Here is a 13,795-nt window from a genome sequence, read left to right as displayed (position 1 = left end):
TATTTTCTTTCTTTCTCTCTTTTTTGAATCAAAATTCAAAATCTCTCCATATATATAACTCCTTATTGGTCGTTTTACAACTTCCTTTAAAAGAGAGTAAAATTAACCAATTTAGAAAAAAATGTAATGCAAAAAAAAAAAAACAAAACAAAACAAAAAAACAAAAAACAAAAAACAAAAAATGACCATTTATTTCGAAATAAAGTTAGTGTGTAAAGCATACATATATTTCCTGAACTGAAAATAATACTAATCCACCATTAAATCATCCATTATCACACTCTTATTTTCTTGGGAAGAAACAAAAAATAAATAAATAAATTCTTACTAAAACTATATATCCTCTAAACAAATACAAGAATAAGAAACTACATATAATGTAAAATGACTCAACCCTAACCACAATCATAAATATTAATAAACACAAAAAAAAAATACAGAAATAATTAAAGGCTCTATTTACAAAAGCTAACAAAAACATCTCCTCCAAAACCAAAGCATGCATACACATATACATACATATGAAACATTTATCTTCGAAATTATAGTTACAAAGACCTCAAATTTTCTCCTATTACCTCTGTTTCTCTGCTTCTTAAGAATAAGATCATGCATTGCCATTAGAAATTTTGTTACAGCCTCTTACAAAATAAATACTCTCATAGTTTCTGAGATAAAAAATTCTTCATGTTCTAAGTAGCATGAAACCAATTCTTGGCACCACCACCTGTAGAAGAAGATTTGTTTGGAACCATCTGAAAAAACAATGTATAATGTCTCCATCAATAAACTCTATCCACAAAATTTTCTGGTATATATATATATTTTTTTTTACAAAAAATAAGAAGACTCGAACCCACGACCTCTTAGGTGAGTACGAGGAGACTATGCTATTTGAACTATAATTCATTAGCAATTAATTAGTTATCTGGTATTATTATTATTATTAACCATGCTACATTTACACAAAAAAATAAAATATATTTTTATAAAAGATCAAATATTTGAGAAGGGTATTGAATGTAATTTCACGTAATTATAGTCAATTTAACTAGAAAAAGATTATATAACCAGAATTTTGACTAGAATCTATTAACTTGTAACAAAATTATTGAACTTCAGATGAGGAAACTAGTAATAGAATTTCATTATCTCTAATGACTATCCTTATTTTTCATTGTTTAGCATTGATTGTAAAATAAAATAAAATAAATAAAAATATTTACCTGATCATTGCCTTTTTCATCAATTGTTGAAGCTCTCTGCCTCTTGACTTTGTTTCTTTTGCTTTCCTTTTCCTCTTCCACTTCTTCATCAACAAAGTTCTGATCTGACACCTCTGCAAGAATCACATAATCCAAATTATAATACATAGTTTTGCTACATGGACATAAAATCTTCAGTATATAATATCTGAATTACCAAAATCTTCTGAATTCTATGCTATATTTGAATTCTATCTAGTATGTGTATATATATTAAGTCTGTTAGAGTATAATTATGATCAATTAGCATTATTTACTATATCTGAATATTTATTATAAGATATTACGTCTTTATTATTTCGATTCTTTTAGCACCTATAAATACCCTGCTATATTGTATCATTCCATACAATTAGAATATACACAAACATTTTCTCTACTCTTTACTCTTACCTTTCTAACAAAGTCAATGTTTTTATTAATTCTTTTCCATCTATACAAATCTAATATCTAATATTTAGTACACTAAATAAAACTTGTAGCCTTAAAAAACAAGTGAATGTGTAACCAAATTCGTCTCCTTCTAAAGCCAACACTAAAAGATCACATTCGAAACCAACATTGGATTGGTCGAGTTATGGGAAAACTCATCTCCTTCCGAGTGATTTCAAAATCGAGGCCGTCGCAGGTCCTCGAGCTAGATTAGTGGATAATAGTAAAGGAAAATTTTCAAGTGTGCCGTCATATCGGTGTATCAGTGATTTTTAATTAAGATCAACGGTTAAAAATCACTGAAACACCAGTATGACGGTACACTTGAAAATCTTCCAATAGTAAAAGAATTTAGTGTTACCTGTATCACTAGAAAGCATGTCTTCATGGCAGATATGATGAGACAAATGAAGGTGGTGCTGCCTTGGTATAACAGAGGAATCTCCATGATTCTTCCTTTGATGGATTAAATCAACAACTTTGTTTGTTGAAGTAACACTTTCTTGAAGGGATGGAACTGCACCTCTCTGTTTGCTTTGACATCTGTAGTGCTGAATCCATGGATTTGATGTTAAATCATGGCATTGATGATGATTATTATTGTTGTTATTCCTAATCAAATGTGGATTCTCCCTCTCAAAATTTATCTTTTGCCAGCATCCACGTTGAAGAACCTTGAACTGTGGGTATATTCAAACAGAAATTTGTTACACACAATTTAAGAAAAATCAATGGTTACTTAGAGCTTAATCAATTGATTAATTATATTTACCTATGAAAACTTTTTTTATCCTTTCTTTAACAAATTCAATCATGGATAAATTTTGTTTTGATAATTATTCTCTCTATAACTCTAAAACTTGGTTAAAAATGACATATTGTATCAAAAATGATCCTTACATATGTACAAACTATATAAGAAAATATATATAGAGAAACTTTTTGGGGTAATATTTTTGACCAACACAAATACTAAATTATCATTAACAAAAAAATTTTACTAATTAATGCATGCAAATTCTAAAAAACATGGGTATAAACAGTATTGATTCATGTATGCAAAATTCTGATAAATATAGGTGCAAATTATATATTTTTTGTGTAAAAAACGTCTGTAAATATAAGTGCAAATTATTGTTGACCAAATGTTGGTTAAAAATAATAATATTTACTGACCATGTAACATTGTTCGTATATATTTACAATGAAGCAAAATTAATATTTATTTTCTTTAGAGAGAAATTGAAGAAAAAGGGATAACCTGGCCAGAAGTGGAAGGAGGATTATGGTTAGAAGGTGGTTTTCTTGGTAAGGAAGGTATATTAATGTGCTTAGAATCATATAACTGATTAACAAAAGATGCTTCTATTGATTTCAGATACATGCTGTGTTTCTCATCTGTCCACTCTGTTGTCTTCATTGTTTCTGTTGCCCTAACACCTTCCTACATAATCAAAATCCAAAAACAAAAGACATAAAATCAGATTCATAGGATATGTAGAACATAAAAAAGAAAAACCTTGTTACATGTTAGATAACATGTATTAATATATTAAATTTTAGCCCAATGCCAAGAGAGATAGATTTTAAATTTTAGCAACAAAACTTAAATAACAGAATTAATATATTAAAAATCTCTCCCCCCAAAAAAACCATACATTAGTAATAAAATATTTAAGAACATGGCTAGCCACCACATGAAGTCCAGACAATCTTCTCAGAGATTTCAATGTTTATTATATTCTCTGACCGGGAAAAAAAAAGTAATGGCATAAATAGAATATTCTTTATCCTAGCTAGCTTAGATCAAACGAAACATGGATGATTCAATTCAGTTCAATTAAAATATCTACCAACAGTTAATATCAATTATCAGCGTCAATGAGTAATAGCTCAAATGACATAATCTCCTCGTACTCGAGGCTGCGGGTTCGAGTCTTCATATCTTTAGTAAAAAAAAATAAATATCAATTATCAGCAACCAACCGTTACCGTCACTACCATAAAAATTTTTTATATAATAATAATAATATATTTACAGCATAAAAATTTTCCCAATCCATAGCAAATAAAAATATATTATTTGTTAAAAATTCGTATCCAGTTATTTTAATATAAAATTAACAGCTAAAAATTATTTAACTAAATTATTATTTAATTATAGAGATAATTATGTGCGAGTTTTTATAATATTATTTATATGGCAATAGTTAATTATATGAAATAAAATAATATGATGATATTTAAGCAAACTAAATTAATAAGCGTTAGGAATAGAAAGAACGGTGAAGAGAGAAATTAAATTTAAATATGAGTATACCTGCATATGCATAGGGTGGTGGTGGCGTGATGACTCGGTGGGTGAACTCGCCCGAGTTAGAAGATCTTCTCCTCTTGCGTTGAAATGATTATTATTGTTCATCTGACGATGGAAACTGAAATCATGGGGTGTGAAGAAAAGAAGGGAATGAAAAATAACATGAATATGAATATAAAGAAGAAAAAAAAGAGAAAGAAAGTAAGAAGGAGAAGAAAAGAGGCGGTGTTGGTGAGAGAATAGAAAAGAAAAGGAAAAGAGAAAAGAAAGCACAGTTGTCAGCACTTTTACACGTGTCATGGGACCATGTCATGGCCACGTCACCGTCCTTGCTTCGTTGCCAAGACTCATAGGACAGATATTTTTCATTCCCACCATCCAAAATATCTCTCTCTCTTTCTCTATGTTATCCTCATCCCCTTATTATATAAACCTTATCTTATAATTTAATTCACCTTAATAATATTTTAATTTAATATCATGCTAGATATTTATCAACTTTTGCAAATTGCAATGCTACAAGTGGTTTTCTAAACATTTTTTATATATATAAAAAATTCGTCAAAATTCAACTGGTCACAAATTAGGTCTTTGTTCTATCCTAGATTATTAAGAATTATTATATTTTTTTTTTATAAATTATCCTCTAAGATTTAATTTTTAGTAGTATTTGAGAGAGAGTTCATTTTAAAAAATTTTACATTAAAAAAAATAGCAGTATATATATATTCTTAATTTATGTTGGTCAAAAATTTTATTGTAAAGTTTTAATCAAAAGTAAAATCTCCTACAAAATATCTGAAGAACTGCACTTTTAAAATCTGTCAGCCGTATTCCTGTCTTCAGAACATGCTCTAGATATTTTATTGGTTCACCTTTTACAGTTTATTTCTAGAAACTTCATTCTTTGGGAATGGCAAGTGATTCTCTTTTAATTTTAAATTTGTATACCAAAATCAGTCAGCAATGTATTTGTGCATAAATATATGTAATTTAATTTATTTTTAATGTATATTTATATTTTAATATATATTTTATATTAATGATTGATTTTGGTGGCTGATTTCAATGTAGACGTAACATAACTTAATTTTAAATACACTTGGAAACTTTTATTTTTTTTCATTTTTTGAGGGCTTTCTTTTTTTTCCAATTTCTTTCCATTATTTTGCCAAAGTTGAAGAATATATTCACGTTGCAAAAAGTGATTCTGTTTTATTTTATTTAATATATTTTCAGATACGAATTCAGATCATGTGAATGATATGTATAGAAAGTAATAAAATAACTAGCTAAATATCATGGCCATTGGTTCATGGATGTGATGATAACGTTTTTAACGGCATTGAGAGTGGATCACAACAGTCTGATTAATTTTCCACTTAAGTCAACCCATTAATTTGTTAATGGGGAGTGCTAGACAATGACCATTTTGAATAATATGAACAACCACTAATCAAATAAAAATACACTATATTTTTAAATTAATCATTTAAATTTTAATATTAAAATAACTATCTGTACATCTAGTGAAATAAATATTTTATATATCTATTATTCACATTGTTTAATATTTTTATTGTCTACGTATACTTCTCCTTTGTTAATTGATACATGGCTAGAAAATAAAAGGAAAATGTGACAAAGATAGTAGCTATGGTAGATAAGAACCGACTAGTCCAATTGCTAATGTGAAATTATTTTATTATTAGACTTATAGGTAAATGTTTTTTAACTATATTATGTGTACATACAAAACCAATTTATAAATCAATTATTAGTGTATATATATACTAAAATACACGAAATATATATATTAAACAATTTTATATATGAATACATAATAATTTATGTGTATGAAATTAGAAATTAAATGACATTGTTTGACAAAGAATAAGGTATAAAAAAGACATCGAATTTTGTCAAATAATGTAATTTCTGACTTCATTGACTGTTAAAATAGATAAGGAAAAATATAGGGTACTAACATATTATCTGTTAATTTATTATTAATAATAATTAATTATTATATTTTAAACACATATATAAAGAGATACATCCAGAAAATATCTCTATACAGATATATTTTTATTGAACATAGTCATAAAAAAAATATTTTTTTTAGACACATCTACAAAGATATTTCCATTAAACATAATTATAAATAAGAATTGGCAGAAATGCCTGTTGGTAACGGAATTGAACAGATAAAGGTGTCATTTCTTTTGAGTCTAGATTTGCATGATAAATTGATAATTGTCGGCACTGGTGTGATGGCGGAAATAGAAAAATATACTAACAGATTAATTTGATCAAACGCGAGATTAAATTGAATAACAAATCAAAACTAAAAAAAAAAAAAAATCATGATCAAATACACGACATATCATGCTCTTTATCCATTCTTCTACCATCTGTGGACCCTGATGCTGCTTCATCTATTTTGGTTTACTTTAACATTTTTTGTTTTTTTTTAGGTTATAATAATTATCAGAAAGTACAGTATGAAATAGAAAGGTGATAGATGATCAAGTGCAACGCATTCGGTGCTCTTTGATGCAGCACTGCACTCAAGGCATGCTACCGACCGACCAAGGTCCTTGAATTCATTTGAGAAATTATTGCGTGTGTGAATACATTCGTGATGGCAAAGATGGTGATATTTCATCTTTCATGATTTGGATGTGTGTGCAAAGAACTAGCCGAAAGTACTCCTCCAATAATGTGGAGGATAATCCAATAGTTAAATGGTTTATATATAAATAAATTCAAGGCCAAAACAGAAAATTTAAAGATAATGTTATTTTTCAAAAAAAAATTTCCTTTTCATAATCTAACACTGTTTTTAATAAGGTAAAAACTCAGGTGAAGTCGTTAGATGATGGTGGAAACTCAAGTGAAGTCGACTTCACATGAAGTTGATACCTGAAAGTCATTGGATGAAAATTTAGTCAAATCAGTCAAATCATCTAACGGTTCTTAGATATCAACTTCACGTGAAGTCGACTTCACCTGAGTTTTCACGTTAGAGATGATCAATTTGACTATAACATGTATCCACGTATCAATTATTATCTTTACATAAAAACTATTTTTATCATTTGAATAAAGTAAAAAATATATTGTCATACTTTCATCTTATTTAGTAATAATATGCATCATCATCATAAGTTAATTAAAACCTCGACCCCACAGACATGTGATCATATATGATTTAATCTGACATTGTACACACAACTACGAAGATACTCATTTAAACTCCCATGCCATTCATTCATTCCATTCCATGTGACTATTAATTATGTTTGTACCTATATATAACCCAAGGAAAAAGAACAAATTTGCTTTATTTCTTTCAAAAAAAGTAATACTAGAATTCCCCAAAAACCATGATCATAACAGTAGTAGCCTGTGATTTAAGATACTAGTTAAAAAAATAAAAATTGCTTTGAGAAATTGGGTCAGGAAATTTGTGTACAACAAAAAGAATGGGAGCCAAAATTTTTTCATCACTGAACACTGAACAGCATAAGTGAAACTGAATATGTATATAGGATTATATATACGAACAGCACAGCTTTGACTTGGTGTCACAATATATGGAATCATCTTTTTGGGTTTTTGACAGTGCAGAAAGCAGTAGTAGTGAAGTGAGCCGCAAGGTACTAAAGTCCACCATGAATGAGTGATGAATCCAATCCCATGATCTTACCGTATTTACCGACTGCAGTATTTGGCTGTAATGAGTTATGAACATGCATGCTTGCTAACATTCAATCACTCTATAATCTTCAAATTGACAAGCATAAAGAATAGCATACAGGATCAAATCCAGTACATTAAACATGCAAGGGTTTTCATTCAAGTTTATGGCTTCTGCTCAGTTTCTGGGATGACGGTATCTTGCAAATCAATCCTACCTGCACAACCATAGTGTGTTATAGAGCCTGGTTGAACCTTCTTCACCAGATTAAATATTCTTTGCATATATGTGTACAATTTAACGAGTGTTCCTAAATATAGAGTATCAATTTTTACATATTAAATAACATCTCTAACCCAATTATGAGAATCAAACAATTTTCATGAACCATGTTCCCCAAAACTTTAATTATCAGGTAGGCACATGCATGGTTTCTAACCCTCATGCATTTTTTAAAAATCTTTTCTGAGCTTGAAACAGACAATACAAGTGTACCTAATCTTGCGTTGAAATTTAATTTTTCTTTTGGAGAATTAGAGGTGGCAAGAATCAAATGTAGACATTTTAGCCATAAAAGTTATAATATCAAGACCATGTTATGTACTATATTTCTCCCGTAAGCCTATGCTATTAGTTAGGAACACATCGATCGTATACAACATGGTTAAGGTGCAGATCAAGCTATGCAAATAAGTGCTCTTGTGCAATATTTATTTTTTCGAAGTATTTCTTCTCAAAAAGGTCGTAAACGTGTAAGTTAATTTGCTCCTTCCATATGAGAACCAGAAGAAAGACTGTGCATACGTCTTTAGAGTGCATCTAGCTAGGCAGTAGATATAACTGAGCATACCTAATAAGGATATCAATGATGGGGCATTTGATGATCCATTTACTTTAACGTCTGCACCTGAAACCATTAATTTAATTTATTTTGTTAGTTTAAAATGACACTAGTTCAATGAAAATATCTTCATTTATGGCTAAAAATTAGAGGTGGAATGTTAAAATATTTAGACCAAACTAACTTATGTGTACTTATCAAAGTAACTTTATCATAACTTTATGTGCCACTCTGTTATCTCTTAAGTTTTGGTAGTAAAATAATATAATATCATCAGAAGGTATCTGCATGAACTACACCAACTTTCTTAATTCATGTAAACTTAAACCTAGGAAACCACCAAATAGAACAGCATAAGTCCATATTATAATCTTACAATGCAAAGGTATCAAGCATAATAATTTGTATACCTGAATTTTCAAGTGATTTAAGAATGTCTGATTTCTTAAAAGTATATCCTATGAAATTGGTGTCTTTGGATGTCAACATCTGCAAGTATGTCAAAAACATAAGTAAAATATCTGTAAGAAATGATAAAACCAAAAGGATCTTACTGAGGATTTCAATAAAGTATAAGCCACAGCAGAAGTGGTTACCTTTCGCCAAGGTCCTACAGTTGCAGTTACAGATGGTGGACCTTCTATCTGCCAATGGAAAAAAATAAACATCGGTTTAGATGTTCTTCTGAAGTAAGAAAACCGAAGGAGCAAATCAAATTCTGTACTTGAAACTATTAATAAATGAGAGTTTTAGAAATATTGTCACTGATTCCATGTCTGCAAATAATAACAAATTTGAAAGGGTAATACATCTGGAAAGATAAAAAATCCACACCTAAAAGAGTGAGGAAAAAGTGTTACCCTAAGAAAATAAATGAATAATCATTTTAGCTAGCATTTAAACTTGTCTCTTTGAACATTTGCAAAATGCTCACAGCACAACTTCAAATAATTTGTTTATAATTTGTCCCTACCCATTTATATCAATATCTAAAGAATCTAAATCATTATAGATGAAACAGAAAATTAGGCAAATGTGATTGTTAAATATAAAACCATTTATGAATATGAACTTCTACCAAATCACTTAAATTGTGAGGAAAGCTAATCCTTTACATGGTCTCTACCATTAGAATATTATCTTAACACTGCCTATCAACATTTCATATACTTTGTTGAAATGTTCGGTAAAAAGAAAATGATTTTAGAGCCAGCAACGAATTATATTATACAACAATTTAAATAATTTCCTATGCATAAATTTTTATCACTTACATCAGGAAACTTCTCAAAATTTTGCGTATCCAAGTCTCCAGTAACTGTAGGTTTAAATGCAGCCTCTGATTCATAAAGCAGATCCCACTGAACACTCTTGAACCATGGATGAGCCTAAAATATTCATCATTATGTAAGCAGGGGGCGTGAGCAAATTAATAATATCTCGAAATTTCTGGGTGCATAACAAGCAACTTTCTAAATGTTTCACTTAGTAATCATCATGCCCCAAATAAGTGGTTAGAAACTAAGAAATCAAAATAAGGAATATAGTTTAAGAAGCGTACTAACAAAATATTATACTGATAGGGATATAGTTAAAAGAATATTTACCTTTATTTCTTCTATTCCTCTGGTTCCTAGTCTAGTGTCAACATCACATAGTAAGCGACATATGAGATCCTTAGCTTCAGCTGATATCTTGGGTTCTTCAGGGAATTTCAGGCATGTTCTCCAGTTAACAATCTGCCACAATACAAAAACTCCAGGTTGTTATGAATAGATACAAGATATGAATAGTGTAACAAATTAAATGAACCATAATACCTTTCGGCAGGCCATCCTTGGATCATCAGAACAGAAGGGAGGATACCCAATAAGCATCTCATACATGATTGCCCCAAGAGACCACCAATCACATTCCATTCCATATCCCTTCTTGAGCAAAACTTCAGGTGCCATATAATCAAGAGTTCCAACCGTTGAATATGCCTAAGAAAGTGTAAAAGTTGCTAATGGTTGACAGGCTATATATGTATATATAAAAATTAAAAAAACAATATATAAATCGCTTTGACTTGTACAGTGGTAGCATAATAAATATTGAAAACAATTTAGTCATTGATTCATAGTTCTTATACTTGGATTATTTGCTTGTTAAACCAACAATACAAACTAGATAACTTAAAATGTGTGTGTGTTTTGGGTGGGGAAGGCCTACCAATGTTCGCCGATTACGTTTCCACTGCTGTAATTGTTCCTTAGGCATCAACCAAGGGGACACAGAGTATCCATCAGTTTCACTAGTTGATTCTTGACTGGTAAAATCTTCATTTTCCAATATACTTGAATACTTATCATCAAGAGGCTTACATAATCCAAAGTCCGAAAGCTTCAAATGGCCATTTTTATCCAGTATCAGGTTATCTGGTTTTATATCCCTACAAGAAGAATACATTAGACTAAGCACAAATTTTGTTTCCAAAAACATATTATCCTAAACTTGGACAGTTTGACAATAGCCATACCTGTGGACATAGTTGTACTGATGTATTGAGTGAATAGCAAGAATGCTTTCAGCAATGTAGAAACGAGCAACATCCTCAGAAAGAATATCTTCTCTCATCAACAATGTCATAATGTCACCACCAGGTAAATATTCCATGATGAGATATAAGAAATCTGCATCTTGGAACGAATAATGGAGTTTTACTATGCATCTACTGTCAACCTCTGCCAGCAAGTTCCTCTCTGATCGAACATGTTCAACCTAAATTTGAATGGAAATTGTGAGAAACGAAGCGTATAAATTGATTCCAAAGGTCCAATGAACTTTAACAAGTAATGACAATATTTTATCTACTTGCACTGATTTTTTATTTTTCTAAAAAAAAGGACATCCAACACACAGCACAACCTCAAATGAATAATAAATTCCAAGTACCAACACTGATATCTTATATAAATTTGGATTTGGATTTATGTAGCATTATTGGTATGGCCTCTAAAACTCTGCCAGAGGAAATCATGAAAAAAGAATTGATGATTTATGAATTTTACTTCATTACTGCAATACCTGTCCGCGGCTAAGCATTTCTGACTTCTTTAACTTCTTCATGGCAAAAACCTCTCCTGTACCTTTAGCACGACATAGCCTCACCTACATTTTTCAAAGAAAGTTAAGAACATAACATAAAGGAACAAGAGATTAAATTTGATGCATTTGTACTGTCGACAAATCATATTCATTATTCAATCTCCTTTTGAGACAATTATTATTAGAGTCAAACACTTCTATTAAATTGTAAAGCATGATTGGATGACTGCAAAAATCTTTAACTGGTAACAAAACAAAATTAAGTCATCCTAACAAATTATTAGATACTATATATGAAGGAATCTAAAGTTTATAATATAACATGATCTAAAATATTTATTATGTACCTCACCAAAAGCCCCTTTACCAATTACTGTTAATTGCTCAAAATCATCAATTCCAACTTTACGTCTCTGAAGCCTCATATACTCTGTTTCTCTCCTCTCCAAATTCCTCATCATCTCCTCCCGCTCTTCAACCGATATTTGAGCTTCCTGCACTTTCCTCTGTAGCTCTCTACGTCTGAAAACACACCAATAATAAGCAATTAAGATCAATACTTCTTTTTTCCCTCCTTCTTCAGTTTAGGCAATTAGTGACGAGAATTCTGTCCTATGAAGTAAAATTCACTAAAGTCACTGCACCAATCAACCACTTCCAAGTAACTCTTTCTATATACAAATGAAGCAAATGTTTTTAAAAGGAGCAATTAAATAGATGACATCAAGATTTTTAATTCACAAATAAATATGTTTAAGAAAAAAAGGAAAAAACTAGTGCAGCATCAAATTTATTCTATTCTAAATTTCTAACAGCTTTTCTTTTCTCGTAAGACTAAACTCAATAAATTGATTAATTAATAGAATAAATACAGTTTGAGTTTACAGGCGTCATCATCACAAAATGCTAATTAAAGCGAAACAGCACTTTTTATTTATTTATTTATTTATTTCTGTCTAAAACATCGCATATGATAATCAAAATAACATTCGTGAATCCACATTTGAGAATTGAGATTACATTAAGCTAAGCACCAAATCAAATGCAAAACAATTGCGATCATTGCTGCACTCGCGCTACGACAATTGCAGAACCAACAGTTACAACCGACGCAGATAGAAAAAAAAAAAAAAAAAAAAAAACAGAAACTACATCTGATTCAGCTAGAATTCAGTTCCAAACCGCAATTCGAAACCATATATTGAAAACGAGAATTAGAAATAGTAGAAAGGAACGACAATTATGTATGTATAGATATATACACACCTGTCTTTGCGATCCTGCAATCCTTGGAGATAATTCTTGTAGTGATTCTCGATGAACTGTTTAGCGGCGGCGGCTTTCTGCCTGGTGACCGGCGACGAAACTGAAACGTCCGGTCCGGAGTCAAATTCGCCGGCGGCGCCGGCTCGAAGATCATGCTGCTTGAGGTTTATGGCTCCGAGCCTAACGGTTCCATCGTAGCCGTCCATTCCTGTTGAACGGATCGATGAGAAACCAACGGTCGGTGGTGATGACGACGATGACGACGACGAGGAGATCTGAGAGAGAGTAAGGTTGCTAGCGTACACTTGTGTTTGTTATTTCTGAAAGCAAGACGTTAAGCAATTACTTCTATTTATTTATAATTTCTTTCTAATATATTCTGTGCTGTGAGCCTGTCACTGTGGAGAGTTGAATTCATCAATTTATATAACTACTTAAATCTTAAAGGACAGCTAGCAGAATGGTAGAAAATAAAGATTTTTTTTTCTTGAGAAATATTTGGACATTAACTATTTTTAGTAATTTTAATTATTATTTAATTTATATAAATATTAAATTACTTTTTAATAAATAAATTTTATTAATTTTTATGTGTAAATTAAAAAAATATAAATTATATTTTTTTATGAAAAAATAAAATTTTTATAAATATAAATATAAATTAACATTAATAAAAAAATAATAATATTTATTGAGTATATAGGATTGATTTTTTTTATTGTTCAGAACTTTTTATTATTAGTAAAATAAGATGAGACTAGATAACACTATTGACATGTATATTTTCCTTAGCTTATAAATTTTAAAATAAAATAGATTCAACTATTATTATCTAACTAGAAAATTATAAGCCAATGAGTTATAGTTTAAATGGTATAGTC

At 29.9% G+C, this 13,795-nt stretch overlaps 2 protein-coding genes across 2 annotated transcripts; both read right to left on the bottom strand.

Annotated features, from left to right (window-relative positions):
• Positions 1-396: 396 nt before the first annotated feature.
• On the bottom strand, positions 397-4,416 carry LOC107605672 (uncharacterized). Its single transcript, XM_016307628.3, has 5 exons — positions 4,018-4,416; positions 2,959-3,141; positions 2,059-2,377; positions 1,227-1,339; positions 397-755 (listed from the first exon to the last, which is right to left on the bottom strand). Exons 1-5 carry the CDS (start codon positions 4,312-4,314, stop codon positions 693-695), a joined length of 975 nt encoding a protein of 324 aa, XP_016163114.2. The 5' UTR covers positions 4,315-4,416; the 3' UTR covers positions 397-692.
• Positions 4,417-7,503: 3,087 nt separating this feature from the next.
• LOC107605670 (Protein kinase family protein) lies at positions 7,504-13,324 on the bottom strand. The gene is made up of 12 exons (XM_016307627.3): positions 12,915-13,324; positions 11,996-12,170; positions 11,628-11,711; positions 11,080-11,321; positions 10,773-10,992; positions 10,379-10,543; positions 10,166-10,297; positions 9,833-9,946; positions 9,155-9,202; positions 8,969-9,047; positions 8,568-8,624; positions 7,504-7,934 (listed from the first exon to the last, which is right to left on the bottom strand). Exons 1-12 carry the CDS (start codon positions 13,118-13,120, stop codon positions 7,882-7,884), a joined length of 1,575 nt encoding a protein of 524 aa, XP_016163113.1. The 5' UTR covers positions 13,121-13,324; the 3' UTR covers positions 7,504-7,881.
• Between the last annotated feature and the right edge of the window lie 471 nt (positions 13,325-13,795).

The sequence above is a fragment of the Arachis ipaensis genome, chromosome B6 (assembly GCF_059453495.1).
Source record: "Arachis ipaensis isolate K30076 ecotype BB chromosome B6, ASM5945349v1, whole genome shotgun sequence".
Taxonomy (NCBI): domain Eukaryota; kingdom Viridiplantae; phylum Streptophyta; class Magnoliopsida; order Fabales; family Fabaceae; genus Arachis; species Arachis ipaensis.
Note: the sequence above shows the minus strand (reverse complement) of the source record. Positions and strands in the feature narration are given on the sequence as shown.

What these genes read in the sequence shown, in the direction of transcription:
- LOC107605672 (XM_016307628.3), bottom strand. Translation starts at nt 4,314, where the DNA reads ATGACACGTGTAAAAGTGCTGACAACTGTGCTTTCTTTTCTCTTTTCC. An exon ending in CATGCTTTCTAGTGATACAG is followed by an intron (nt 1,340 to 2,058) that starts GTAACACTAAAT and finishes TGATTCTTGCAG; the next exon opens with AGGTGTCAGATCAGAACTTT. An exon ending in ATGAAAAAGGCAATGATCAG is followed by an intron (nt 756 to 1,226) that starts GTAAATATTTTT and finishes TTGTTTTTTCAG; the next exon opens with ATGGTTCCAAACAAATCTTC.
- LOC107605670 (XM_016307627.3), bottom strand. Translation starts at nt 13,120, where the DNA reads ATGGACGGCTACGATGGAACCGTTAGGCTCGGAGCCATAAACCTCAAG. An exon ending in GAGGAATAGAAGAAATAAAG is followed by an intron (nt 9,947 to 10,165) that starts GTAAATATTCTT and finishes TGAATATTTTAG; the next exon opens with GCTCATCCATGGTTCAAGAG. An exon ending in ATCATTGATATCCTTATTAG is followed by an intron (nt 7,935 to 8,567) that starts GTATGCTCAGTT and finishes ATGGTTGTGCAG; the next exon opens with GTAGGATTGATTTGCAAGAT.